Consider the following 26,863-nt stretch of genomic DNA (forward strand, 5'->3'; position numbering starts at 1 on the left):
AACCGATTCGTGCCCGATTTTTATTGTAATCGGGTTCTCAACAAATTTTTTTGTTGCACGAACGAGCAGCTGGAAAACATTTAACGCAATAATATTGCAAGTATCAAAGCAGCATTCAAATATTTGTTTACAATTCTCTCCCTCTTTCGATTTCCAGACGAAATGGCAGCAACTGCGAACCGATCCCGCGAATGAATTGTCGCCGTTGGTCCGGATGATGCTTGTCTACCTGCACGATTCGGTTGCGTGCACGATTTCAGCTCGCGCGAAACGTCCCGCGCGCAAGCAACGGAAAAAATATTCTCGCCCGCAGCCTCGCCTCATCGAATTTCGCATGCCTTTCGTTCTTTGCCGTCGTTTTTTTTTCCATACGAATTAAAGAAACTTTTAGTGCACAATTGCCGCTCGGTGAAAAATGCGATTGTGTCAAACTGTTAAAGCAACGTGATAAAACTGATAAAACAGTAACTCAATGATTAATTGTATCTATATTACGCACTTATTTTGTATGTAACGTTATATTTTACAATCTGTAACTAGGAGCAATAAATACAGAAGAAATAAAACAAATCATAGAATTTTTTAACGAAATTATAAAATTCGTAGTAAATTTTCATAATTTTCTGTTTCTTTTTAAATATCTTCTTGAGTTTTTATTGTAGTTTGAAAATGCTTTGTACTTAATGATTAAAGATTATGACGAGGAAGATGATAAGTAATTTAAAGTACGCTCTCTGAATAATGTAAAACAAAAATCTGGTTAAATATATGTCCTTCGCGTTCAAATCTCGACGCTGGTCAAGCCCGGATTAATTCTGAATCTTTGATAAGGACGCGACTAAAGCGTGGGTCTCGTCATTGTGAACGAGTCGCCGCAATTTTCACTTGATGGTGAACGATACGTTCGTGTGCATGCACACGCGTGCGCGCGCGTCATCCGTTTACAATAAAATTTTCGTTGTACGGACGTTTTTACGGATTGGTAAACCAACGGCGCGGGCGCGGCCGGTGATTCGTGCTGGGCAATTTATCGGTTCGGTTCGACGAGCAGAACGGGATGCGGGCCGTCGAACGGGAGGTGTGACAACGGGGTGCTCGTAAATTTACAATAATTTCGACGAGAGTGCACACCGACGCTCGCGGCCGCACGAATGGCTGCAGACATTCCAAATTATCCTTGCTCTAAAATTCCATTCGAATGGCGGCGGCGAACTTACTCGATCCACCCCGCCGCCATCTCCAAAAATTCACCACATCGCGGAATCGGGCTCTTAAATCCTTCGCGAGAACTTGAACATCGGTAATAATTTTACCGAGCAGGAAAATGCAACGAAGTAAATCAAAGTTGGCGCTTCAAAGCGCAGCGGAGCAGAAAAAGAAGATACTAGAACATTCTGCTCAATTCTTTTCGTATAATTATTTCTTTCATTTCTAGAAGAAAGTTCTCTTATAAATATTTTTTATATTATAAAGTATTTCAAGCGTAAAAATGAAAAAGATGCAAGAATATCTCCAAAATTCTACAACTTTGGTCCTTTTATATGAAATACTACCCAATTAAAAGTTCCTTTCTATAAAATTCGCGGCGAGAAGAGAAAAGAAAAAAGAATTTTTTTGCATACTGCTCGAATGATACTGAATGTCATCTTCGATTTCCTCGCACGATTCGCCAGATCGTTTATCCGAGACGTGCAAACTCACACCTTCCGTCGTCGTCGTCGTCGTCGTCGTCGTCTCCGTTCTCGGCGTGCGACACCGAGCCGATAAATAATTCGCGAAATTTCGCCTGGAATTCCCCGGAGTCGCGTTACGGCATCCTGCCCCTCTAAGGAAAAATTTTCGTCCCCCCGGGGCAGCGCACGCGACTATCCGAGGGAGAAAATCGTTCTGTAAGTGCGCGCACACGAGAGGAGCGACGATCCTTTTCCTTTGTACCGTGAGGACCTTTCGTCCTGCCCGAGGTCCTGCCTCTTACAAATTTAAAGAGAACAGTCAACGTTCTTCCTTTCGCGCCCGTCTTTTCGCTTAAATATGCAACAGCGTCGCACTGCTGGAACCGAGACAAACGATCCGCGAAATTGTACGAAGCAAAGAGTATGCAGGAGAAAGAGACGGAAAGACAGAAAGGGAAACAAAGAGAAAAAGTGACTCGCGGAAACTACTTCCTATTTAAGAGACAGCGTGTATCTTTATTCTTCATGTTTCTCTTTATGTCAAAATACATTATATTATTACGTTATGTCTTATAAGTGGCTGATTGAAATCCGTATATAATATTCAGTGCGTTAGATGGCATCACTTTTAAAATAACTACTTTTTCTGTGAAAATCCTCTAAGAGAAATTTACTCAGATATTTATGTTAAAATTTATCAATTATTTTAAAGTTAACAAAAAACGTGCGATGCGTTTCTGTCAAACTTTTTCCTCTTTCACTTTACGTATACTATTTTTATATTATGATTCATGTAGAAGAGTACTCATTTCTTTTCTATATCATTGAAACTGATTTTTGATTCGCGCGCGTTGAATTATTGAGATAAATTAATTAAAATAATCACTTTTTTATAACATTGTATGCTTAATTTTTTAAAGTTGAAATTGATGAAAGCGAGGGGCTTTGTTTCTGGAAAATTCTGTTCTCCCAAAAAATATTTGCACGTTCATTCGATTTGCATTATTTATCCGCAGCGTGCGCAAACGGGAGAAATCTGATGGTAAGATATTACCGCGATTTGTGTAAATTTATCTGGAGTATCGGCTCGCGCGCTCCGTTGGCAAGGATATAGCATCGTCGTAAGCTTCGCAACATGCAATTTTATCGAAGACTAAATAACGACTATTACTGATCCAAGCGCGCGATGCAATTTTCACGGAGCGTCACGCAGTTTACGTGTGACATGGCGTTGCTGGATATCCTTGTAGAACGCCAAGGATGTTACGAGCGAACCGGAAAAACGCTCGCAGGATTTCATGGTCTCTCGAGGGACTGACAAGAGAGAAAAAGAGAGAAAGGGAGAAAGGGAGAGCGGGGAAAATGATGGAAGACGTAATCCCGCTTAAGAGGCTTAACTCCGGCGATCCTTGAGTGACCGAAGATAAAGAGAATCTGCAGGACGTACTTTTGACAATCGCTTCCATGAAAAAAAGGATATATTGTTCGCTCCAACGGCGAAGAAAGCGGAACTTTTCTTCGCTTACGTTTGTTATCGAGTTTAAAGTCCCCAGTCGAAGTAGGAGAGGCGAATTATACGATGTTTCGACGCGAATGATCGTTCGCGTAAAACGACACGAGACGATACAGACTGATGTAATTCTGCACGGAGATACCTACTCAAAGTTATACAAGCGCGAGATTTCCTGGAGGATCAGGATGTATTGGAAGAAAATTCGAGGCGTTTTCCTCCGTAGTTTCCTTAGGAGACTAATCCGAGAGTAGATCGTCTTGTGTCGGGATGCCTTCAAATCTGATTAATTGCATCGCCGCAGCGAAGCCTCACTTTGATCGCCGTGATTATTCGGAGGCTAAGGATCTTTCCGCGCCAACTTTAGCAATTCATTTGACAAATGGCACCTCCGGAGACTCTCTATCAACGTATAAAAACATCGCTTAACTTGTCTAAATCCCAAATAATGTTTCTTCGATATTTGGATTTTATGCAAGTAGTATTTGTTATCTAACTTGATTAAATCAATAAATACGGGATATGAAGGAATTGTTGAATCTCAAAATCTCGAATAATCGGGCGATATCTTCGCGTCTGTTAAATTTCCAAAAAAATCCATCCTTTTACGGAATTGCCGTTACCTAACGATTACGTAATTAATTCTAAATAACGCGTTTCTCCTGTTTTCAATATTTTTTATCTTTCTACATATTTGTTTTTAATATTGCGAAAATGTAATCAGGTCCTCCATGCTTCAGTTGCGCAATGATACGCGTCATATATTTCGGCTAATACCGCATGCATCGAATAACGCTGTAGGCGAATGAACCCGATGCGCAATGTTAATGCCGAACGGAATAGGCGTACTAATTAGGGGGGATATTTCATTAGGATCCGCGTAAATAGCCAGTAAAATCGGTCGTCTCTGAAATTCCGCCCTGTGGCCGTTTGCAGTCGCTAAATACATATACGCGCGCCCATTTACCTCGCCACATTTTTGTCTCTTTGAAACTAATGGCATTAAAAGCTGGATGTTAATAATCAGAATTTCGAAAAGCTAGCGACTGTCGCAAAAGAAGTCGCGCTGTTTTATAAATAATATTGTCTGGCGCGATAATAATTAATCACGCACATAGTTAAAATTAGATATATACCATATATGTATAAAATTAATGTGTCTACAACGGGCAGACAAGAAAGAGCGAAATTAAAATCCGTCACTTCAAAAAATGAATGTCTTACATATGGCGTTACCTCGTTTACGAAAATATGGGGAAAAATTCAAGATTCTGTGCTTTATAATGTAAATACAGAATATAAAAGTGTTTTACTTGTTCCAGTCTGATGTATACGACTTGTTTGATAATATTTTTCATACTTACATTAATGCTATATTTTCGGTTTTGATAAAAAAAGTGATCATTTATTATACAATATTGCGTATATGCCGTCGGCGGGATCTTTGTGGCGAAGTATATAACGGCATTGCGCGACGACATATATTGTATATTGTGTAGAGTCTACACAATATACAATACCTATACGTCGTAGATGTATGTATATTGCGTAATTTAGGATGGGTTAAAGGGTCATGTTGGAAGTGTCCGACCAATGTCTCGCAGGTCAATTGCAACTAACCCAGATAACCTTTGATAACAATTCGACAGATTCCTACGTCTACGATCTACATCTAAAATTATTCTTGTCTAGATAAACAAGAATAAACGGACACGATAAACGAATATAGAGATTGTTCCGTTAAAAGTACTTCAATAACAGACTCTTAATTAATTTGTGGACCTTGTGTTATCCATTCATGTTTTGTGTATCGCACACGCAATTAGAATTCAATCCATATTTATGTCGATACACGAGTATCACTCTGCTTGTCGATTGCAGAATATTTGCGCATTCCCGGCATTCGTTAAGCGTTCGATTGACGGTGAGATCGTACATTGGTCCTAAGTTGCAAAAAAGAAAAAAAAAGAGTAGAAGTGGTCGATGCAGCGCGCCTACCTCGTGGAACCAGGTCAGTTTGTACGATCTGGGATTCGCCCTGACGTTGCACTCAAAGTAAACATCTGATCCCTCCTTGATGTTCTTCGGGTTCAAAGTGGTACCTATCTTGAGGCTGGCGATGGGCGCAACTGCAATCAGAAGTGAAAGATCGAACGCTGAATGAAAAGTGACAAGTATAATTCATCATATGTGAAGTTTTCAACGTATTCATGATTTAAAGAATTACGATATATGTATGCTCCAAGATATTAAATTGCTTTATTTTTATTACTTATCTACCTATTAGTATCTTATAATTTTATATAATCAATTATAATTATATTATTTTGTGTTACTTCGTAACGTAACATCCTCAAATATAGAAAGCCACTGAAAATAATTTCTTTGATTAAACCAAGATATATTTTTACTTCCACTGACAATGAGAATTGTATATTAAAAAAAAGCGAAGTACCAGAAATCTATTTCTATATTCGAGCAACAGAGACATGAATAATTTCGGATTTGGTGATGTTTAGCTACGTCGGAATATTCAACGTATCCCGTGCAATATTTGAGCGAGATCGCAAAAAAAGCCTGAACGTCGCGGGTGTATCGCGGAGCGTGACATCGTTGGTAATTTATAAATGTCGCTTTGACACAGCGTTATTTATGAACCGATGGATAGCAATGCACGGCGGAATAATATTGCGGATATTAATGGGCTGGAGTTTAATGAAATCTGCATTTTCGGCAGTAGAGTCAAAGCGGAAACGCGTCACGTTAGCCCGGAATTTTATCGCGCGTGATTTTCTCGTATAATGAAAATCGCGATTGATCACTACATCAATTCTGGTATGAATGTGTGTGTGTGTTTGTGTGCGTGTGTGTGTGTGTACAGCTCTGTGTAGAGTTAATTTGCGAATAATGATGATAACGATAAAGAGCGATGATTAGGGACCAAAATTTCATTTTACTGACAATCGAATGCGCGTCTGTTTCAATAAAAATGTTCGAATTTTACATTTATATATAACCGACTGATTTAAATAGATTGACCAACACCCGCGATAAAGAAACGAGTAAAAATGGATTAAAAATTATTACTGTAATAATAAATTTCATTATTAATTCCGTAATATATTTGATTATTTTATTTATTAAAGTAATTTTATCCAAAAAGAATGTAAAACTTTTGCAATAACTCTTGAATCTATTTTAATTAATTACAATTACGTTAAATATCAATGAATTAACGATATAAATGTAATTATTCGATGCTTTCATTTAATATAAACGCAAAATTTCTTTGAAGGCTTTGTTACAATCAACACATAACAAAATTACACAATAAATTTCGGAGCTAATTTAATAACACGGTTGTGTGGATTGTTTTAGCTTTACATTTTACAATGTGCGCGGATGTATAATCTTGTTAGTGGCATTTAAAACTAATTAATTACAGTCTTACGACGTGAATGAAACAATCGATAACTCCGTTCGTGAAGCACGACAATATTAAACAACATCGCAAATAGGATCTCAATGTTCAATGAAAAAGAAAGGCACAGAAGGTTCTTAACGAGATCCCAGGTCCATAAGGCTACTTAAATAATAAATCAAAGTGAACTAATTTAAAGCTCCCTTCTAATAGCACGAGGGAAATGTAAACGAACACGGCGCTCAGCAGACGCTATTAATAATGACACTTTGATCAAAGCATTGAAATTTTCGTCAGTGATATATTTTTGACGTATCACAGTTAGGTGGAGTAATTATAATACACTCGCGCGCGTATATATGCGTTCCTGTTTATAAATTATTTAATTAACGATAACTATAAACAACTTTTGGTACGCGTGACATTATGAATTTCTCTTCGCATTGAGTTCAGTTATCTATTGCCGAGAGGAAACGGTGGTTGTTTCGGATACCTTGTGTGTGACCGGAATATTTGTAACAATGCACTCGTGTATAATTACGATTACAAGCATTGCGGACGGCGCATTGCCGTCGCGCGTAGCGTTGCGAGATAGTAATTGCATGTTGATTCAATCCATTCTCGCAACACACGCGTGAAAAAAACGGGCCAATGAGAATCGCGGGAGTGCTTCTCGATAAATAAAGTGGCATTGATTTTCGTTGCGGCAATCGCGCTACGCGCGCGAAATCGAACGGACAAGCGCGGAAAACGGTATGCGCGCAAGCTTCCAGCTTTCTCTCGCAATATTTTTCTTCGATTTCCGCGTGTAGCGTCCATTCGAAGCGAAACGAAAAAAAAAAAATTATTATTTCTTTCAAGTGAGCGCGAGCGACTTTTAATTAATGTGACTAATAAAAACGCGAGTTATATCAAATATCGTGAATATCGGCGGTCTAGCGCTTTCCTAGAAAACACAAAGCTCTTGCGCCAGAGAAATCAGCGAGAGAGTGGTTAGTTCAAACGAATAGTTTCTTTCAGCTCCCTTTTCCCGACGTCTGAAATAATTGAAGAGAAACATGTCAGTATGATTTTACTATCAATCTCTTGATCGGACAGCAGCTAGAAATTGGAGATCGAAATAAAACGCTGGTAAATTTAATTGGAAAAATGTGGAAAACCAAAATAAAAATAAATAGAGATCATATAATTTCTTATATTCTCTTATTCTTCAATCACACGAGATAAGATATTGTTAATCGTCAGCACAGTTTACGGAATAAATAGCACGATAAACATTTTGTAGAATAAAAAGATTTGGTTTGAGTTAAGGAATATCACGTTAGAATAGTAGAAAAGCAGTCGTCTATGATTTTCCAAATAGTTTCCGACTTTAATCGCAATCGCGGAGGATTTCATTTCAACTCGTTTGCTCGCCAAAGTCTGAATTGGTCTCGCGTAGTTAGTTTCCATGCTGTCGCGAATCTGCGCGCGGAAATGGAAGACGCGGAGAATACAAGTAGCGAGACGCGACGAGAGAGAATCGTCGACGGAGTGGAAAACATGACTTATAACAGACCCTGCTTAATAAATTCGCGGAATATAATGCGCAATTACGTGATAGGGAACCTTAATTTTACGTTTTACGTCAGATGTGTGAGTGTAGACTGTATAAAATTGTTATATTTATTAAAAAAAAACCTTCAAAAAGCTTGAAATAAAATCAACGTGTAAATAATCCATACATGAAAAACAATGTAATATATCCTGAGGAATAAATACGACGAATGGGAAACGTCAATTTAAATTTTATAACGAAAACCAACATAATTTTGATTTTTATCGGATATAACAAGATTCTTTCAACGACTTCTTTATTTCTGTCTGAAATTCAAGCAGTAAATTTGAATACAATCACCACAATGGTATACAATCATCCACGCATCGTTATAGTAACTTAGAAAATTTTCAAGCGAATTAGATATTCGCGCGCGATAATCTATGTTGGCTGTTCCTCCGAGCCGCGAAATTTACAGAATCGCGTCTTCACGATTGCCGCACGGAATCTGCGATCGCGTGGGATTATAATGGAACCGCGCGGTATTGCGATATTCATATCGCGAGCTGCTGATTACGTCGGCAAACACGATCGTCGCAGCTCGGAAATGCGGCTCTCACGACTACGGTATGTAATCTCGAAATAAATCTTACATCGGCGCATATAGCGCGCGTCGCATCCCGGATAGTGTTGCACGTACGTAGCGCGCATCCGATATAAACGCGCGTGCATGCGGCGACACCACAATATGCATCCCGACGATGCAGCGGCGGCTGCACTCAGCCGCTCTGAAATTCGCGGAGTACGCGCAACCGCATCGGCAAGCCCCCTCTCGCGGGATGGTTCTTCGCACGTGCATTCGAACGTTTAGGCCACGTTTAATCCCTTCGCTCTAGCGATTCCTTATTTATTACAAAAAAATGCGTATTCCTTTTTACAAATTCATAGAAATTCTTTAAAGTCTTTTAAGTGTTTTCTTTAAAACGTGAATTTTCTTATGTTACGTCGTGTTAAGACAATCGTGGCATTGACGAATTAGGTTGAAGATGTCGTTGTGGTAGAAGTCCGTTGTCCTGTTGTCCAAATAAGTAAAGATCGCAAGGGAAGAGATTTGGACTGTAAAGAGGGTTTGCCATTAAAACTAAACGTCCCGCAACCTCAGTAAAGGGGTAATCTTACTGCACGACAACGCGCGCTCTCATGTTGCCAACGTCGTAAAGGACAAATTGCAATTCCCTTAAATGATCTTTCTTGCAGTCTAGATTTCTCCCCTTACGATTTTCACTTCTTCGATCCGTTGAAAAAGACACTGAAAGGACGTAGGTTCCAGTCGGATGATGACGTGAGGCAGACTATATTGGATTTTTGCACGCAACAGACAACGGACTTGTATCACAACGGCATCGTCAACTATGCTCATCAATGAAACATATCTTTATAAGAATTAGAGTTTTGCTAGTTGCAATACAATAACGTTTTATGCGCAAATATTATTTATTAAAGGATTTGTTAAGCGGAATATCTTTTACCGTTTCTATGAATATATAATTATTTCATAATCTGATGATGCAAGTTTGAATCATCCAAATATTTTTTCAGAGGCTTTGCTCCTTTCCCTTTCCCCTCTTTCGAGCAAGCCTATTAATATTATTTTACGAAATTGATTTTTAAGCGGCGCTCGTGGTACGTGCGTTGTATTTTTCGCGCACCCAGCGGTCGAACGAAATTGGCTGGATGATTGGTTAGCGGTTTCCGATCGCGCTTGCGATCGCGCCTCGATGGAAGCTCGCAAAAGCGACACGACGCGCGAGCAATTATCGTGCTACGTCGGGCATTTTCATTTCTGCGGAACCACTCAAATCGCGACACTCTCTCTTTTTTTTCCGCCGCTTTCCGCCGGACACGCGTCGCGTATCCGGTTCCGCGCGAACCACCAACCGATCTCTGTATTGAAATCGCCCTGCTCCGCATTATTCCACTACGCCTCTGGGAATCCACGGTAATAGCGCATCGTTGAAAATATGAAAAACGATATTGCATCCTGTGTCGGAAATTTCATAACAACTGGTTCTCGTCGCGCACGATGCATTATTAATATACAGGATATTTCTCAACAACGTCAATTAATTCTACGAACGTAAATGTATAAATTTTTTTTCTTTAAAAAGATAATCCCCGAGTTGTAAACGATGTGAAAGCATGTAGACCATATATTTTCAATTTTTGCCCTAGCAATCAAAATAATTATCAGAATGTGAGTGAAGATGACTCGATAAATCAAAAACTCATTCTAGTTTAATTCAATTTATTTGCACTATTATCTTTACCTAGATGTACGCAAACTACACGAATTTTGCGGTACTCAAGGGTCCGTAACCATTCCTAGCAGTCTCCAATGTTATCTGGATAATGAAACTCCTTTCTCTTCGACGATCCGTAGATAACGTCAGTCCATAGTCGGCGGCATCTCGAGCGATCGTCCTATCGTCGAATAAAGCTTGGCGCATTGTTCGTTCGGGCACCTCGCGGAGGCCGCGTGGTGGACCACTGTCGTCACCCCGAGAGAATTCGATTCATCAAAGTTCTTGCCAAACGAAAAGTCTCGATAAGGAGGGCGAGAAGAGCACAAATGAAAAAGTGGGAATAACGGAAGAAGACAAAGTGGGACAGGAAGGAAGACCGAGCGGGACAGTGTGCGTGTCAGGTGTGAGCGAGAGAAAAATTTATTGTTCGGAGAAAAGGAAATATAAAAGGATTAGAATTCCTTTAATCCAAAGCAAGCTCTTCAAAAGTAGAAAAAGTCGAAGAAAAAGGTATAAATTGAATAAGATATCAGTTTAATCCCTTTATATCTAACAGATTAAATGCGAGAACTTGACGGAGAAATTTTTTGCTTTAATTTTTTGGGGAGAAATTATTAAAAAGATTTGTTTGTCAAAAATTATAATTAAAAAAGATTACAATTTATTAAAAACATTCCACGTCCAGTAAGAAATATTAGAATTGGAAAGAATCTTAAATTTAAAGTGACAAAAGAACGACAGCGAGAAAGGAATTCACTTGCAACTTACGAGAAACGAGAATGAAGAAGAATGTAATAGGGGCGGTAGAAAAGACGGAGAAGAGACGGGACCGCGCTGGGAGATAGGGAAGAAAAGAAGATGAATGTTGGCGAAGAAATGCTGACGAAAAACCGCGTGAGCATGCAGAGCGGAGAAGAAGATGCAAAGGAAGGAAGAACGAGGACGAAACGTCGAGGAACGCAGTGAGGAACGAAGGCGAAGCCGAAACCGTGTGAGATATGGCGAAAATGTGGAGAAACAATAGGAGTAGCTGGAATTGCGAGCAAGATGAAGATCTAACAGTAAGGCGGGTTAAGAATTCAGGTGAATAAGGGAAAAATATACTTGCGTTAACTCTGTATATTGTACTGCCTTAAAAATTGGAATACCTCGAGTGACATATACCACATTTTAATGCTCTCTCTTTCAATTTAAGGTCCAAAGTTACTGTAAAAATATATTTGCTACCACGATATCATAAAGATCTCATTATAAAATAAAATTTAATACATAATTAGCTTTAATTATTTTAAATTAATAATAGATGTTATGATCAATTTTTTTCAAAATGACCTCAAATTATTCCATAGATGACAATTAAATAAATTGTGAAATAATTTTCAGAGAAATAGTTACACAAAATAAAATAAAATCCTTCATAGACTATTATTGCATTGTATGTATCTGTTTGCGTTTCGAGAACAGGGAACGACAGATAAAAAAAAGTTAGGAAGAAATGAAAATAAGATAAATTTACATCGTGATAATGAGAGATAAAAAACACGAGAAAGAGAGAAAGATTGAGAAGAGATTTCCGAAATAGATCTATGGCGGCTGCGCGATATGAATTCTGCGACGTGTGCGATAAACTGGGGCGATATCATCTGGCGAATTCTTCTTCGGCCGATTGTTCCGTCGCGCGATGAATCCGATTGATATCGACGTCCTGGCCAGCGAGAAATTTTTGGAAAGGGTCAAACCGTGCGATCCATTCGATCTGGGGATACGTGTCGATCCTGCCGAGTCGACAAGTCGGGCCAAACGAGCAACGCGAAGATTCCCGACGCGATAACGATCGATTTTTAAAAGACGATTACACATCTGTGATGTGCCCTGAGGGAGAAATGTGAAGGGGAAACGCTAAAAAGGAGAAGCTCGAAACATTTGATCACTTGGCGATCAAACGAGTGCAATTTTATCAAGAAATATAAGAGAGAGAAATACAGAAACATATTATAAAAAGAAATAGATATATTGCATAATCGATCGCGTTTCTATTTTCAGAAAAAGTCAATTTCGTCTGTGTCGAATTTTTACTGAAGAAATATATTAAATCAAATTCACGTCTGCAAAGTAAATTCTATTACTATGTCACGGTTTAGACTTTTGCAGAGAACGGTGAATTCCGGGATCGAGGAATTCGTGATAGCCGTGGAAAAGCGAGGGAGCGTTTGCGATTTTCGGGGACGCGGCGAATCAACGGATCGCCTCTCAAAGGCTACTAATTTTTAATTAAAACTTCGTCATCCTTGTCTATTATTCGGAAGGTGGAGATTACCAACGAGCAGAATGGTGGATTCGGCACACACGGCCGCGGTCGTCCTGTGTTAATGTCGTTGCGACCGAAGGAATGTCGACCGCGGGATTCTGTCAATTTTTAATTAAAAACTTTGCGGTTACCATCTGGAAACGAAAACGATGTTGAGCAATAAGGATATGGTTTTTACGGAATTAATATGAAGATATAATTAACTCCTCCGCATAATCAATTAAACCTGCTATATTATCATTCTGTTATTAAATAGCTACATACTATTTTTGGATCCATTCAATTGTTTGAAAGAATTTTAGAAATTTATCAAAAGCCTATTCTTGGTAGCCTTTTTATTGATTTTTTTCTTCGCTCTGCAATTTATCTAAACTCCATAACTTGAAGACTTTTAATATCAGAGACGTAGCAATGGAAAGTGCGACTTATTGTTACTCGTTTAATTTCTGTCCGAAGGACGACCGAGAATGTTAATTAAAGTATTGGTTCGCGAGATAGTCCGACATATCGGCCACCGTGAAATTGACAGAGCCGTGATTTAGAGTTCGACCGATCGAGGTTAACGATGAAGCTTAACGATTCAAGGAATGCAAAATTTCCTCGGTGGCGTTACTCAGGTATCGAACTGCGCTCGGCGATCCGGTTCCTCTTGCAGTTCGGGACCATTTAGCTTCGCGAGTAATGGCGTTCGATAATGGCTTTCCAACGTTCGAAGACAATGCTTGGATTTATCGTTTTTGTATACGGCGCTGACGCTGTCGTGCAATTACGTTCGCGGTTTCCTGATGAATCCGCACAACTTATTCGTGCGCGCGTATTATTTTGTACGAGAGATGCTACAACAAACAAGTTTTGCGGGCAGCAGTTAAAAATGTTAAAGTGATACACGATAAATAATCACAGACGATGCAACGCGGCATAAAACGGGCTCTAGAAGGCCACAGAAGTAAAATGTAATAAATCACGAAAGAATTATAATGCTTTCAAGCATTATAAATCTATAGAAAAATGCATAAAGTTACGGATTTCTAGAGAAATGCACTCCTCCGTTCATCACCGAAGACGCAGATTGATACAGACGAGCGCACGTTGATAAGTAGAATGCGCGATGATCAGGCTTTCGCTAACGATTGACGGTGCACCGTGTTATATGCATACGTCGAGTGGAACAACATCGTGGATTACGTGAACGTACACGTACGACGGCGCAAGTAGTGGTAGTCAATTAGGAAGCGACAGTAGTACATGTCAATATCGTGCCGACAGTGGTAAAGCTCAAACATGTAGGCGGACGCGCGCGCACGTGCGCGCGAGGATTACCGCACACCAGGTTAATTTTGAGGCTGATAACGAAGGCTCGTGGACTATGATAGTCAATTAAAGTGCAGCAGACTATTACAATGGAGAGTTTGCGCTGTTATGCCGGTTGTAGCCAAACGACGGCGGTGGCTTCGCAGTAGTTAACTGTGCTCGTAGTTACAGGCACACGGATAAACACTTAAATGCTCATCGGGGCGATAATTGATAATTGCCTATTTGTCGTGCCGTGAATGACGCATGGCTTCGCTGCAGCTCGCGTCACCAAAAACATCCCTGAACGTTTATGTCAAGCTAGACACGAAAAATAATCGCTAGTAAAATAAAATGAATTAATTTGATACTTATTTGGCAAGAACATAAATGTGTCTTGTTTTAAAGATATATATCCTGATTTTTTCTTATTGTATATCGTATTACATATTTTATTACATTATATCGTGTTATTATTGTATATATGTTATATATGTTCAGAATAAAAATTTATTCTATTGACATAAGATTTATCTTAAAAAGATTGATTTTTATCTTATAGTTCGATACGTTTGTTCTTATTAGCGCTCAGCTACAATTTTAATCAAAGTGACTATCGATCGTAGGGATTATGACTCCTAAACCACGCGAAGCCGTGCGAGCATAAATCATTCACCGACGCGAGGACATAAATCTTTCCGCGTCAACAGCGTGAATCCTTTCCATTCCGATAATCGAACGTTACCCGATCCGGCTCGTTGGGCCGTGACGACCTCATTAAAATTACTTTCCTTCCAGTCTAAGACAGTTTTATCGTGCGGAGAATTCGCAACGATTAATAGTCCTTAAACGTAGCAATTAATAATTCGTAAAGTTTTTGCCAAGATACGGATAATTAATCAGGCAACGAATGCATTATATAAAAGTGATTAGTAAATTTCAGACTAATAACTTCCTCTTTAATTATATGAAATACGCGCGCATATTCTTCAGCTATAAATAAAGAGAAAGATATGTAAGGAGGCATATATTATTACTAAAAAATGAAGGATTTCCACAAAAAGGGGAGTCTTATTTAAATATGCTTTAGATATATCATCTTCCGCGAAAAATTATCGTCATCCGCGACATGCGCTGCTTCTCGCGTATTACGGCCACGGAACATCCACCAATTTAAATCCCCCTTCCAATGACGTAAAGCCTTCCTCAGAAGTGGATTATCCGCTCCGGAACGTGTGTCGTACTCCCCGTAGCCGCGGTTCCGGCTGTCGTCCGTAAATCAACGGATTCGTCGGCACTCGCAAATTGGACACTCAACCGCAATATCGATACCTCGGAACCGCAGACGCGGGCATACCTAAACCGCAAAATTGTCGAAGCTATCGCTCGTCCGGTCCGGCCGGTCGTTGCGATGCATACGTGTGCACGCATCGTCGTAGATAACGAATCGACAGGCATTACTTGAGGTCGCCGCGTTAATTAATCACGAGCGACAGCTGCGCTCTTGGACGCTCGGTTGTCTCCAGCGAGAAGCGATCCTACAGCTTCTTTATACCTTTGTATTCATTTCTCAAAGCAACGACAATTACCCCACGGCAACAATCTTCAATGCATTTCTGTCTGACTTTCACTATAGAGTTTGTCATGCTAATAATATAACTTAAACATTTTCAACATCTACGAAACTATTTAAAGTGGAAAATGCAAACAATTTTAAAGTTCTTAGAATTTAAAGGTCCGCTTGTTAACGATGTGACATTCCACAAACGTAAGCTCCAAAGAATACGGAATTTAGAAACTCTTATTCGCGCGACTATTCTTTCAATTGACAACGTAAAATGATATATAGAACGAAAAGGAACGTTGTTACAGTTTTTCATTTTACATATTGTATAATATTATTTTATTATAATTATTATTGATAAAGCAGTATCGGTATCGTATATGGAAAATCGTTCAATGGCTCTTCTGCTATTACTACTTTCGGAAGCCTCTTGTAAAATAATGAATACGGGAATTTGTTCTGTCCGTGTGAATAATCGAAGCGATCGCGTGCCTGCACGCCGGACGCTATTTAATGAATCTAAATGCGGCTTTATTTCATTCGTGCTCGCGCCGCCTCCGTTAATTATGAATATCGGCTGTTAATTATGAATATCAAATGCGTGGGATTCGATAAAAAGCACGATCGTCCACGATGTATTTGTCGGTCTGGATTTTAGGCCGGACGGACGAAGTAAAATGATTAATTTCAGATCCCTCATTAACTACACGCGAGCAAATTTTGTCGCTTTAATTATCTACAAGAGAATTACATAAAGCGCACGAAGCGATGTCATGATTTTTCCCATTTTAATTAAGCTTTTGAAATATTCTGTACATACAAAGAATTTTTGAGCTTTTCCAGGATTTTCCGCACAATCCAATCAATTATTCCATATTGCTTATTCATTCCTCGTCTTACGATTCAAAATTAAATAAAATTGTAAAATTGATACTATAAAAAAATGTAAATTAACTTTAAAAAGTTTAGAATATAAAACATATATTGATTATATAATAATTTTTGTAAACTTTTTCTTCTCTATTTTTATCAAACATATTTTTTATTATATATATGTCGACAAAATTTTCTTTAGTTGTTGGGAGTTTTTGAATTTCAGAGATTTGATTTAAAATATCTTAATGTCTTAATTTACTTTGTATAAATAATGTTGATATCTAATAAAACTTTAAAAGTTAGTCAAAATATTAAAAGCAACAATTGTTGGAAAAAAATTTATAAAAAATATGTCTCACAATTTCATAAAATTCTCAAAGAAATTTGTTTCAAAGCCGATTTCGAGCTTTATAAAGATGAAAGAATGGCCGATGGTTTTAAAGCACTCTAGTCGGATATTTAAAAGCACTTCACGTTACCACTTACATTGTAAAAATTCATGTTACCATCCCGGTTGGGCGAAAAAAAGCTGCGCGTAAATAGCGAACGAGAGGTAGAAAGCTTCGACGAGCAAGGAAGGTCCGTGACGAGGTTGAAAGGTGTTGCGATGTCCTTATTACTTGGCACGATGGCCCGACGAGTCTTCCCGGATCTAAAAGCCTTCTGTAAAGTTACTTCGCTAGGATGCACCACCTGTCGAGATGCACCGCCGTTCAAAAAAGAGACTGACGGCGGAGGTCGTCTTTGTCGGCGCGTTTCTTGCGACGCTCATTAACACTCATGATTCATTAGGGCTCTCACGCCGTTGACCCGATCTCCTTGAAGCACTGTCAAGTAGGTTGAACTGCATTGCACTCTACTTACTCTTTAAACGCATGTAAAAAAGTAAATTAACTTTTCTCTACATTTTGCCACTGTAGATATCAACATTGTTTATATTTATCTCACTTAATTATTGTTTAATTGATACTTAACATTAAAATAAATTTCGGTTTTCTCAGACGTCATCTTATATGTAGCTTCTTCAAGCATCAAATCATAATTTTGTGAAAACTCGAAGCTTTACAGAACTCGGGGAAATAATATTTCGTTCTCTGCGCATGAGAGAATGTATCGTATGCACCTGCGGCATCGATTTTATCCGTAAAAGAACTCGGAGTATAGATAAAAAAAAAACAGTGTACGCGAGATACAGAGTATTACTATACGTTTTAAACAAAACCATGACCAGACAAACCGTGACCAGAGGAAAAAACATTGTCGTGCGACATTCTATTTATCTATTTCATTACGATGAACGTAACACGCAAGAGATCGACAAGACCGGACCGGTTTATGATGGTGGAATGAAAAATTTATCACCGACGTATAGATAGGTGCGCCGGCCAAAGACGACGGCGATGTAATATTTTTTTACTCGCATGCAAGGTGTGCCATGGGATCATGAATTGAAGCTTTACATATAAAAGAAATTGATCCGTAAATCGATGTGATCTACTTATTTATCGATGATACGGTAATTTGCGAGCTAAGCGTGTAAAATTTACACTTTCATGTAAGTCAGTATATAAGGTATTGCGCACCATAGTCGGAAATGAGTTACATTACAAACCATAAATCGTTCCTTTAAACGAAGTATCCCGCATGCGATCACACTTAAATGTAAATGCTGCGAGAAGAAAGCATTTTTCGTTGTATTGTGAAACATCAACTATCAAGTTAATATTCCAGACTTTTATTACTTACGGATCCTGTCGTTTAAGCTCGGTTCCGCTTAAATGCGTTCGTGTAGATCATAATAGTCGCCCTGTAAACCGCAAACCGTCGCGCTGAACGGGGGGGGAGGGAGTTAGACACCATCACGCGATCGCGATACACGCTCTAAGGAATCGCGCTGCTGGACGAGTGAATTTGTCGTGGATGGCAGGCGCAGCTACCGGGAATCGTAATAACGCGTTTTACGACGTTCCCCGGGTACTCGAGAAGCGTAAAATGAGCTCCTTCGAAGATATTCGCAGTCCGAGCGAGACGGGCGGTTACTGCATCTCGGGATTTACGGCGCGATTCTGCTTGTTAAGTGTCAGAGTTTAAAACTTCGGTTATGCGTCGAATGGATTACGGGCACCGCTTCTTCTCTCTATCTCGGGGTTTTTTCCCCTTCCCGTTTTCTTTACGAGCGAGAGTTCTACCTAAGTTGCGCTTCTTCGCGAGATCGTATTTGTTTCGAAAGGTTTGAAAATCGCGTTTATCGAACGCGTTAATTAAAGTTTACATTAAGTTTGATACGCAATATGTATAATAAAACTCTCTTTAAATATATAATATTTTATATTATAATATTAAAGAATAAAAGAGAAAGAGAGAGCGCGCTATATATATTATTTCCGTACTGCATCAATTTAAAAAGTTGCATTATGCATATTTCCATAGTTTTAAAATAAAAATTGTTGGAAAAAGTCGGGGATTGATTTATTGTGCTAACCCAGTTTCGATAAAAGAAGTCAATATTACTCTTCGGGAGGAAAATAACTTCGTCCGTGTTAGATTATTAAATTATAAAATCGCTAATGCAATTATTATAAATTCTATTCTAAATAGTGACATTTTGCAGAAAACAAAATTAAAGAATCCTCATGTTTGACTAACATATAGCGAGTGTACGAAAAGTTCTGACGCGAGAGAAGACATTGACATTTTGGACTCTTCTGGGACGCTGAATTTATGAATCCTACGAAATGTAATCTTGAAGTCCTCGCGTCACTTCTTTTTAACTTCCATCTTCTGATGAGTCCTAAACTTCATCCCCAGCTCTATTTCTATGACACCTGCCTTACGACTTCTCTTCTTTACAATTTCTTTCTTTTACTCAGTAACCGCGACTGTTTCTAAAAATCGTAAATTTCGCTGCACCGTAAAGTTATCATTTATTATATCATTTGCCGCCGCGATAACCCCGGTTTTTATACTCCTTGAAGAATCGCATTCATTTACGCAGACTTCGTAGGATAGAACTTGGAATATTTTTGAAGATCTCATCTATTCTACTTCAATTCGAAGCTGAAGCTGTTCTGAATATACATCAAAGTCAGTACAAAAGCGATTTTTGACCCCTCGTCTCTCATAAATAACTGTCGGGAATTTACCAGGGAAAGATGGGAGGAGAAGAATCGAAACTCGGACTACAAATGAAGCATTCGTAAATATTCATGGGACTTTTCTGGGAATTTGTGGCGGTTTTCCAATAGCTGGCGTAGCCACGGTAATTAAGGCAATTAACATGCGAGCTGTCAAGAAAGTCGAAGAGATCGACGGTAATTACAAGACAAAAGCTATCTTTTTTTCGAAATCCTCCGGCAACATTAGCCAGTAGCGAATACCAAGTAGGATAATACGTAATTATATTCGCGGGATTAAGCATTCGCACAAATGACTGATCAACGATGGTATTTATCATAAAATTATGTATTATTATTCCATACGCGAGTATTCGGAGCAATTTTATTGATCGATTATATTTCTATCAATAGCATGCTTTTCTATAGAACAATCTGTTCGTTTAAAATAGGTCGATTATACAATAATTATACAATAAAAAAATTATAGCGCGCAAAAATACATTTTTCTAACAAATTGATAGATATATCCTAAAATAATAAAGAACTATTGATTGATTAGTAATCAAAAGTTATAATTTACAAACGATTTATAAAAATTCGTTTTGTTCGTAAAAGTTTATTGATCAAAAGCCTACAAATTTATGGATTGTGATTGTTTTATCACGGCACAGCATAAAAAAACCAGCTGCACGAATTTTTATCAAATCTGAAAAATACGTTTTAGAAAGAGATATTTAGATGTAAAATAAAGGAAGATACGTTTATAAGATTACAGGATATCTTGGGCGAAGAAGTGCCTTTTCCTTTGCGAAAAGACACTTCTTTCCTCTGCCTTTTCGTTTGAGAAAAGACATTGTGGCAAATAACTTTAAAGATGTTGCCGAATTAAGCTGAAAAATGCACCTATCGCGAACGTAAGTCGCGATCGTAAAAATTCGTGTTCGCAATTCCGATTCACGTGTGCACCTATCAAAATGTTCAGAATGTAAAGATACGGCGGTTGTGAATGCGCGAGGCATACAAGCGCGCGGCAGGAAGTAGCCATATAAAATCTAAATAGCCGCTCGTAAAATGCGAAACGCGTCGTTCTTACTTCCACTCGCGAGATAAAAGCAACGTTATCTCTATCTCCTCCTATTTCGATTTGCCACCCTCAAAGAATCGCTAAAATCCGCCGAAGCTGCTGTCTCGCTCCTTCATCCCCGACATCCTTTAACCCGGGTTGTAATATTTCTTTAATGGCCGCCGATAACCTCCACGACAAACAGTCATCTTGATATGAGAAAACCGAAAGACCCGCAGTAAATCTTTATACGAAAATAACCGTGAAAAGGGTTTTCTTTTCTACCTCATTAATTAATCGATTTATTTCATAGCGAGATGAGATAGCGTTGCGTTTTGAAGAACTCGGCGATTTCAAATGAGCATTTTATCTTAAAATGTGATTATATGAAAATCAATATTATTTATTTTGAATTATAATAATTGTGTCTGATAAAGCACTTAGAAACAGATAGAGTAGCATCACAATTTCAACCGTGTATGAAAGAAAACCCGTCTACAAAAAGCCGCTAAAGAATCTACGAAGAAGAGACACCTGACTTGCGCGACGCACTTTACGTGCTCCTAGTTTATTATACATATATTATTTCACAAAGGATCGTTAAAATAAAACGACGGTGATAATAATGGCGAAAATAAATGAGTAGAAATAAATGAGATTGCTTTTCTTTGAAAAAGATATCGTGCTTATTTTTGTCATTCCGACTGCGCGAGGCGCACGAGAAACGGTAAAAACAATTGCAGCCGCTCCTTTGTGCAGAAAAGTGCATAATACCGTCATAAACGCACGTAGCGTGGACGCGCGATGATGTACGTATAAAAATGCAAAATCGAGAAACTCCCCGACGCGACGCCGAGGACAAAAACAGATACGGCAAACGCCGACGTGCGCCCAGCAGCCGCAACAAAATCCTAGCTATTCCGACACAAATGAAGTATGCAAAGTGTACAAATGTAGTAGTGCTTCATTTATCGACATTCCGCGGATTTTATCTCGACCGCCTGCGCGTAGCCGTTCGTGGAATCGGCATTTTTTCGCCGACTATATCGCGAAAAAAAAAATGCAAACGTCCATATTTCATATTCGACCGCGGTATTAGTCGTATCGATCGCTGCAGAATAGTATTCGAGGATGTAAGCGCGGGCGTGTGTAAAAGTGGAAAACGGATCGCGTGGGGGTGGTCAGATGTTCCGTGAATTTAAAAGCGTGAGTAAAGGATAGAATATGTGATTTCATGTCAGGATTTTTCCTACGCGTATTTTATACGAATCACGAAGAATGAATATCTAAAAATAGGTATCCAGACAATAATATTACTTCAGAGATACTGACATAATTACTTTTAAATTAAATGGAACATAATTTTCAGAGTACAAGAATTATAAATCATAAAATTCAAGAATTCGAAAGTAATACAGATAGGTTTGAAGAAACGCAGAGATCTAGATTTCAAACCTAAACCTCATAATTTTGATTTTAACAAGCGTCATGATTCTCGGGTTTTTATTGGCGGTACGTTTTTATATAGTTTGGAAAAGTCTGTCGCTTTAAGCATAACATATGTCTCCTGCATTCCATATATTCATCTACCATTTGCACATCGCCCCGACATTCGGCATGACGTTCTGCGTCGGACAAGTCACGAACCGCCGGACAAGCTTGTTTTTTCATTTCTTTTTCCGTTCGGAACGAGCGCTGCCAGAAACGTTTTAAAATCCTGTTCGTCGGATGGGATCCCGAGATGTCGGATCGAGGCTACTGCGTTTTTCGATGACAGCGCTTTCGGCCATCGAACGGCGTTTTCGTCCGTACAGCTCGGTGCATGGTGTTCGCAAAGCGATCCATCAATTAAATCGCGTTTTGTCGAACGCGCCGCGCATATCGATCATCGGCTTTCGTTCATCCGAAGAAAAAGCAATTTAATGAGAAAAGACCCGCGGCTTTTGTGCTCTCCCTTCAGGTAGTTAGCGCGGCTAAATCCTATTTTAAATTCTATCGTATCACATATTCGTTATAAAATATCGATATGAGTCTGGGAAGACTCACGTATCGAGTAGACATTAAAATTCTTGTCACGAATGCAATCCAATGGTCTTTTAAAGCATTTTTTAAAATCCTTAAATTATCTCATTGAGATTTCTTTCAAATGTAAAAATAGAAGACATTAATCCCTAAATCATAAGATTTAATCACACGATAAGTCGCAAGATGTAATATTTTGTTTATATCACTGATTGTGAGTCCTTAAATACAAGGAGAACTTTCCAAACTCTGAATGTCAAGATTAGAAGCTTCTTAGATCTCTTGAACACCCTACAATCGGGTTTCAACGAGGAACAGTTGCTTATACAGGATATGTTGTTAGATCTTCGCACAAGTTTTTCAATCGCTCGGACAATCGATGTAGCGATCGAAGGGTCACCATTAAGGGCTGCATCCGTCTCGGAAGTGGTCTCGCAACGTCGAAGGAATTTGTCGTCACTGATGGTCACCACGCAGCACGGGTCGTTGCAATATATCTCGCACGACATGCGTCGACCCGAGTCCCTTATCTTTCGGTCTCCGCCACCTCTGCCCCCTGACCGTTTTCCTGCTGCTCTTTGCCCATCTGTTTCCCCGCTCGTCACCGGTTACACATCGGTTACACACACACGACTGTGTGTATCCACTTGATGCGGCGGCAAATAATTATGTGGATCCGACCGCTGCCGATACACGGACATTCGATATGTAAAAGAGAGCTAGCTGTTACACATAAATTGTTTTCCTTCAAATTTATATTATTTTACGGAACTTTATTTCAAGCATGTAACAAGTATTAATTTTTTTGTTGGCAATTTAGTCGGAAAAATTAAAGGTTAATTAATAGTAATTAAGTTAATTAAGAGTAATTTGTTATCTTTACGTTAAATATGGCTTTTATTGCTACATCGCGAGATTGCTGTGAGTAAAAAGCAAACGCATGTTACCGTAAGTTAAATCAACGTACGCTTTTAAATATGCGTATAATTAGCGTCGTGATAATTACACAAAGATAAATATTTACTCGGCAGTATTTATTCACCCAATGTGATCCTTACTTATTAATTTATGTCAGCTTGAGTACGAGTGCAGTACTCGGCAGTACTAGCTAGCTAAGCTAGCGAGCGAAAGAAAATATATCTAGAGGACTTCCCTACTAAACGAGCCATCGTGTTTATTGAAGGAAAACGTTACTTCCTCCTTTTCCTCCTTGATGTTCCTAAATCCTGCAAACCCTCGTTTACGTTCTTTATAACCGTGTGCGCGAAGTTTGTTAAATATTAAACGAGTGTCCACCATTGCTTCCTTTTCCAGGACTTTCTGACTTCTTTCCGCGTCTCGAACTTTCAAGTTTCACCTTTTTCCGAATTCAGGCTTTAAAGTTACGAAATTGTAAAGTTTTAACGAGTGCGATATTTTAAGGCAGTTTAGAAAACAAGAGAACGTTCGAGGATGCGAGGAATGTCGGATCCCAAAGCGAAAGGGCTCGTGGAGCCCGAATTTGCACAATCTAAAAATTCTACAAAGTAAGGATACGCGGAATAAAGTAGGGATAAGATATCAAAGGACGAATCTCTTATGAAAAGAGGTATCTTATAAAAGTGCAAGACTTCAGAATGGGTATCAGAACGGTATCATCTTTCTTTACTTCCTTTCCTGGCATGAACGGGTTTCTGAAATAGCCACATATATCGGGACGAAGTATTAATAATTTGTATCGGCATATTTTATATTTTAATACTCGAAGGAAATTCCCCGAGATCCTTTAATATCGGTTTGAATATATTTAGCGTTTCTTCAGCGAAGAATTATACAAAATGTTAACAAAATTTTCCCTTTTGATCACTTTTCTTTTTCAACTTATGTTTTGCTTCGAGAGAAATTTAATTTATCACAATAAAGATTCAAAACATTTTTTTTAATCTCACATGCGCGTAGTAGATAAGATGATCTTGGTGATTTCGTGAAACAGCGCGATTCTATCAAGTGTTTCTTTGCATTTCGTGCAACGATGGATGGCTAGTCGAACAAACGAATGGACCAATCGATCAGCCGTCGAGATGGCTTTTTATCAGTGTGGGCAGATCCGAAGGTGCGCGGTCGAGATGTATCGACAGAAAATCGAGAGATCCACACGGATAAAAGAAGAGCTCGTTCTTCAAGGTACAACCGCACTTTTAATCTTGAACATCTAATCCCGCGGCTGATGGCGGTACGTGCAAGTTGCGCGATTCTGTAATGTAATTTATCGGTGACTAGCGAGAATTGTCTCCGCTTTCTTATAAATGACTACGCTACAAGGTACTGCTCGAGAAAATTGTTGAAAGCTTATATAAAAAAAATTCAATTTTTGTCTATACCAGAGAGAATAATTAGAAATAAAAAGAAAATTGCTTAAGAAATAAAACCGAATCTTTAATGCTATTCATAAAATATAATTAAGTTATTGCTAGGCAATATTATTGTGTATATTCGCTCCTATATCACGCGGGAGGATTTTATTATAATTAACATCAAGTGATGGATTAATTCCCCGACGATCTTGTGATGTTCATTATAAAAATCTAAAATAGTGACGTGGAGAACGAATACGATGCAGATGATTAAAAATGTAATTTAATATTCAAAGAGTCTCTTTTTGCCGAGATATAAAGCACCGAATAATATATACGTGATATTATATTACATTAACGAGCGAGAATATATTTGAAATACAACACCGATTTTTAATGCAAACAATTCACAATGAAAGTGCTACGATGTATAACTAAATATTCGTCCATCACGAAACACTTATTATTACAAAAATACTTGCTGAAATATTATAGTCTAGTTTTACGCTCCTAATAGGATTCCTTTTTATATTCGATATCTGCATACGCAACATGTGCGTGGATATAGCAGACAGACATCGGAGCATTTAATATCAGTGAAGTCGCGCGCGATTAAATTGCATCGCGCTTAAACAAATTAAATCCAATTCATTCGTGCCAATCTAAATCAGATAATGGATATGGATAACGTTTCATTCGCCGGCAGATTAAATATTGATAACTTGACGATCTCTCGTGCATTATTGTACTCTCTGTGCACAAAATATTCGTGTCGAAAGTAAATCGAAGAGGTAATTTACCATGTTCGAGCAAAATGTGTTTCACACGATAAAATATCTACAGCGTAATAAATCCGATAAATGCGACAATCTTAGCAACTGAAAAGATAATAAAAATCCGAAGATAAGGATTCACAGACAGCTCTTCCAGGATTTTCCGAGAATGTGGTGTGGCATGGGAGAGGACAAAAGAAGCAAAATATTTAAGATTTGAGTATCAAGAATCGCGTCATTCAAAAATTCCAAGCATCCCAGTGTTCGAGATACAAAGTTTTTAAGTTCTAGCGATAATAATTCAGTGATTCAATCATTTAGATTCTTCTAATACGCATGGCACTTCAAGGATTAGAAGATTCAGGAGTATACAAAAATATATTTAACTATTAAGGAATGTAATGACACAAGGATTCATTTATCTAAGATACGGCTGCAAGAGAATCGGAAAATTTAAATATTTAAGAAGTTCTCCAAGAGTGTTGCACGGACTTTGAGAGAATCAAATGCTATACGACACACATGCAAGAGCGTACTTAGACCTTTTAAAATTCAAGAATCCAAATTTTCTCGTTCGTGACAATCTAGACTATCCGACAATCAGATTTCCAATGTTCTCAACAATCTGACGCAGTTTTTTTTTGCACGACGGTCATTCCTATATCGCGCGTGTATCGATCTCTCGCTTCGCGTCGGATCCGGCGCGTTGTTACCAAACGAGGAATGGTGGAACGAGAAATAAAAAAAAGAGGGCGAAAAAAACAACACGCGAGCGGAGGAGCGACTACGCCGACGTGATGGTATAGTGATTGATGAGCGGCGTTGGTGATCGGCTCGAATTCCGCGGCCAATATTTTCGGGAGAAACACGGCGCCACTATTCCGCGACGCCCGCTATCGCTGGCGCGCGCCGGATTTTCCCGAGTTTGCATTTATGATCCCCCAATTAGCGATCTCTTTGGACGGGAGCGAGAAAGGGACGGCGCCGTGGTAGGGCAGGACAGGGGGTGGGGGGTGATTTTGCCGGTTCGTTACGCTTCAATGCATAAATGAGCAAACGTTCATTAAGGCGGAA

The 26,863-nt window shown here is 38.8% G+C and overlaps 1 protein-coding gene across 3 annotated transcripts in view; it reads right to left on the reverse strand.

Moving 5' to 3' along the window:
• Positions 1–26,863, reverse strand: part of LOC143899202 (nephrin) — a 213,679-nt gene that overhangs the window by 21,094 nt on the left and 165,722 nt on the right. For all 3 annotated transcript variants that reach the window (XM_077409282.1, XM_077409281.1, XM_077409283.1), the window contains one exon: positions 5,182–5,312. In XM_077409282.1, coding sequence (XP_077265408.1) covers positions 5,182–5,312 — 131 coding nt within the window. The remainder of the gene's footprint in view (positions 1–5,181; positions 5,313–26,863) is intronic.

This window comes from Temnothorax americanus, unplaced genomic scaffold (assembly GCF_048541705.1).
Source record: "Temnothorax americanus isolate GAGA-0224 unplaced genomic scaffold, ASM4854170v1 Scaffold26, whole genome shotgun sequence".
NCBI lineage: Eukaryota > Metazoa > Arthropoda > Insecta > Hymenoptera > Formicidae > Temnothorax > Temnothorax americanus.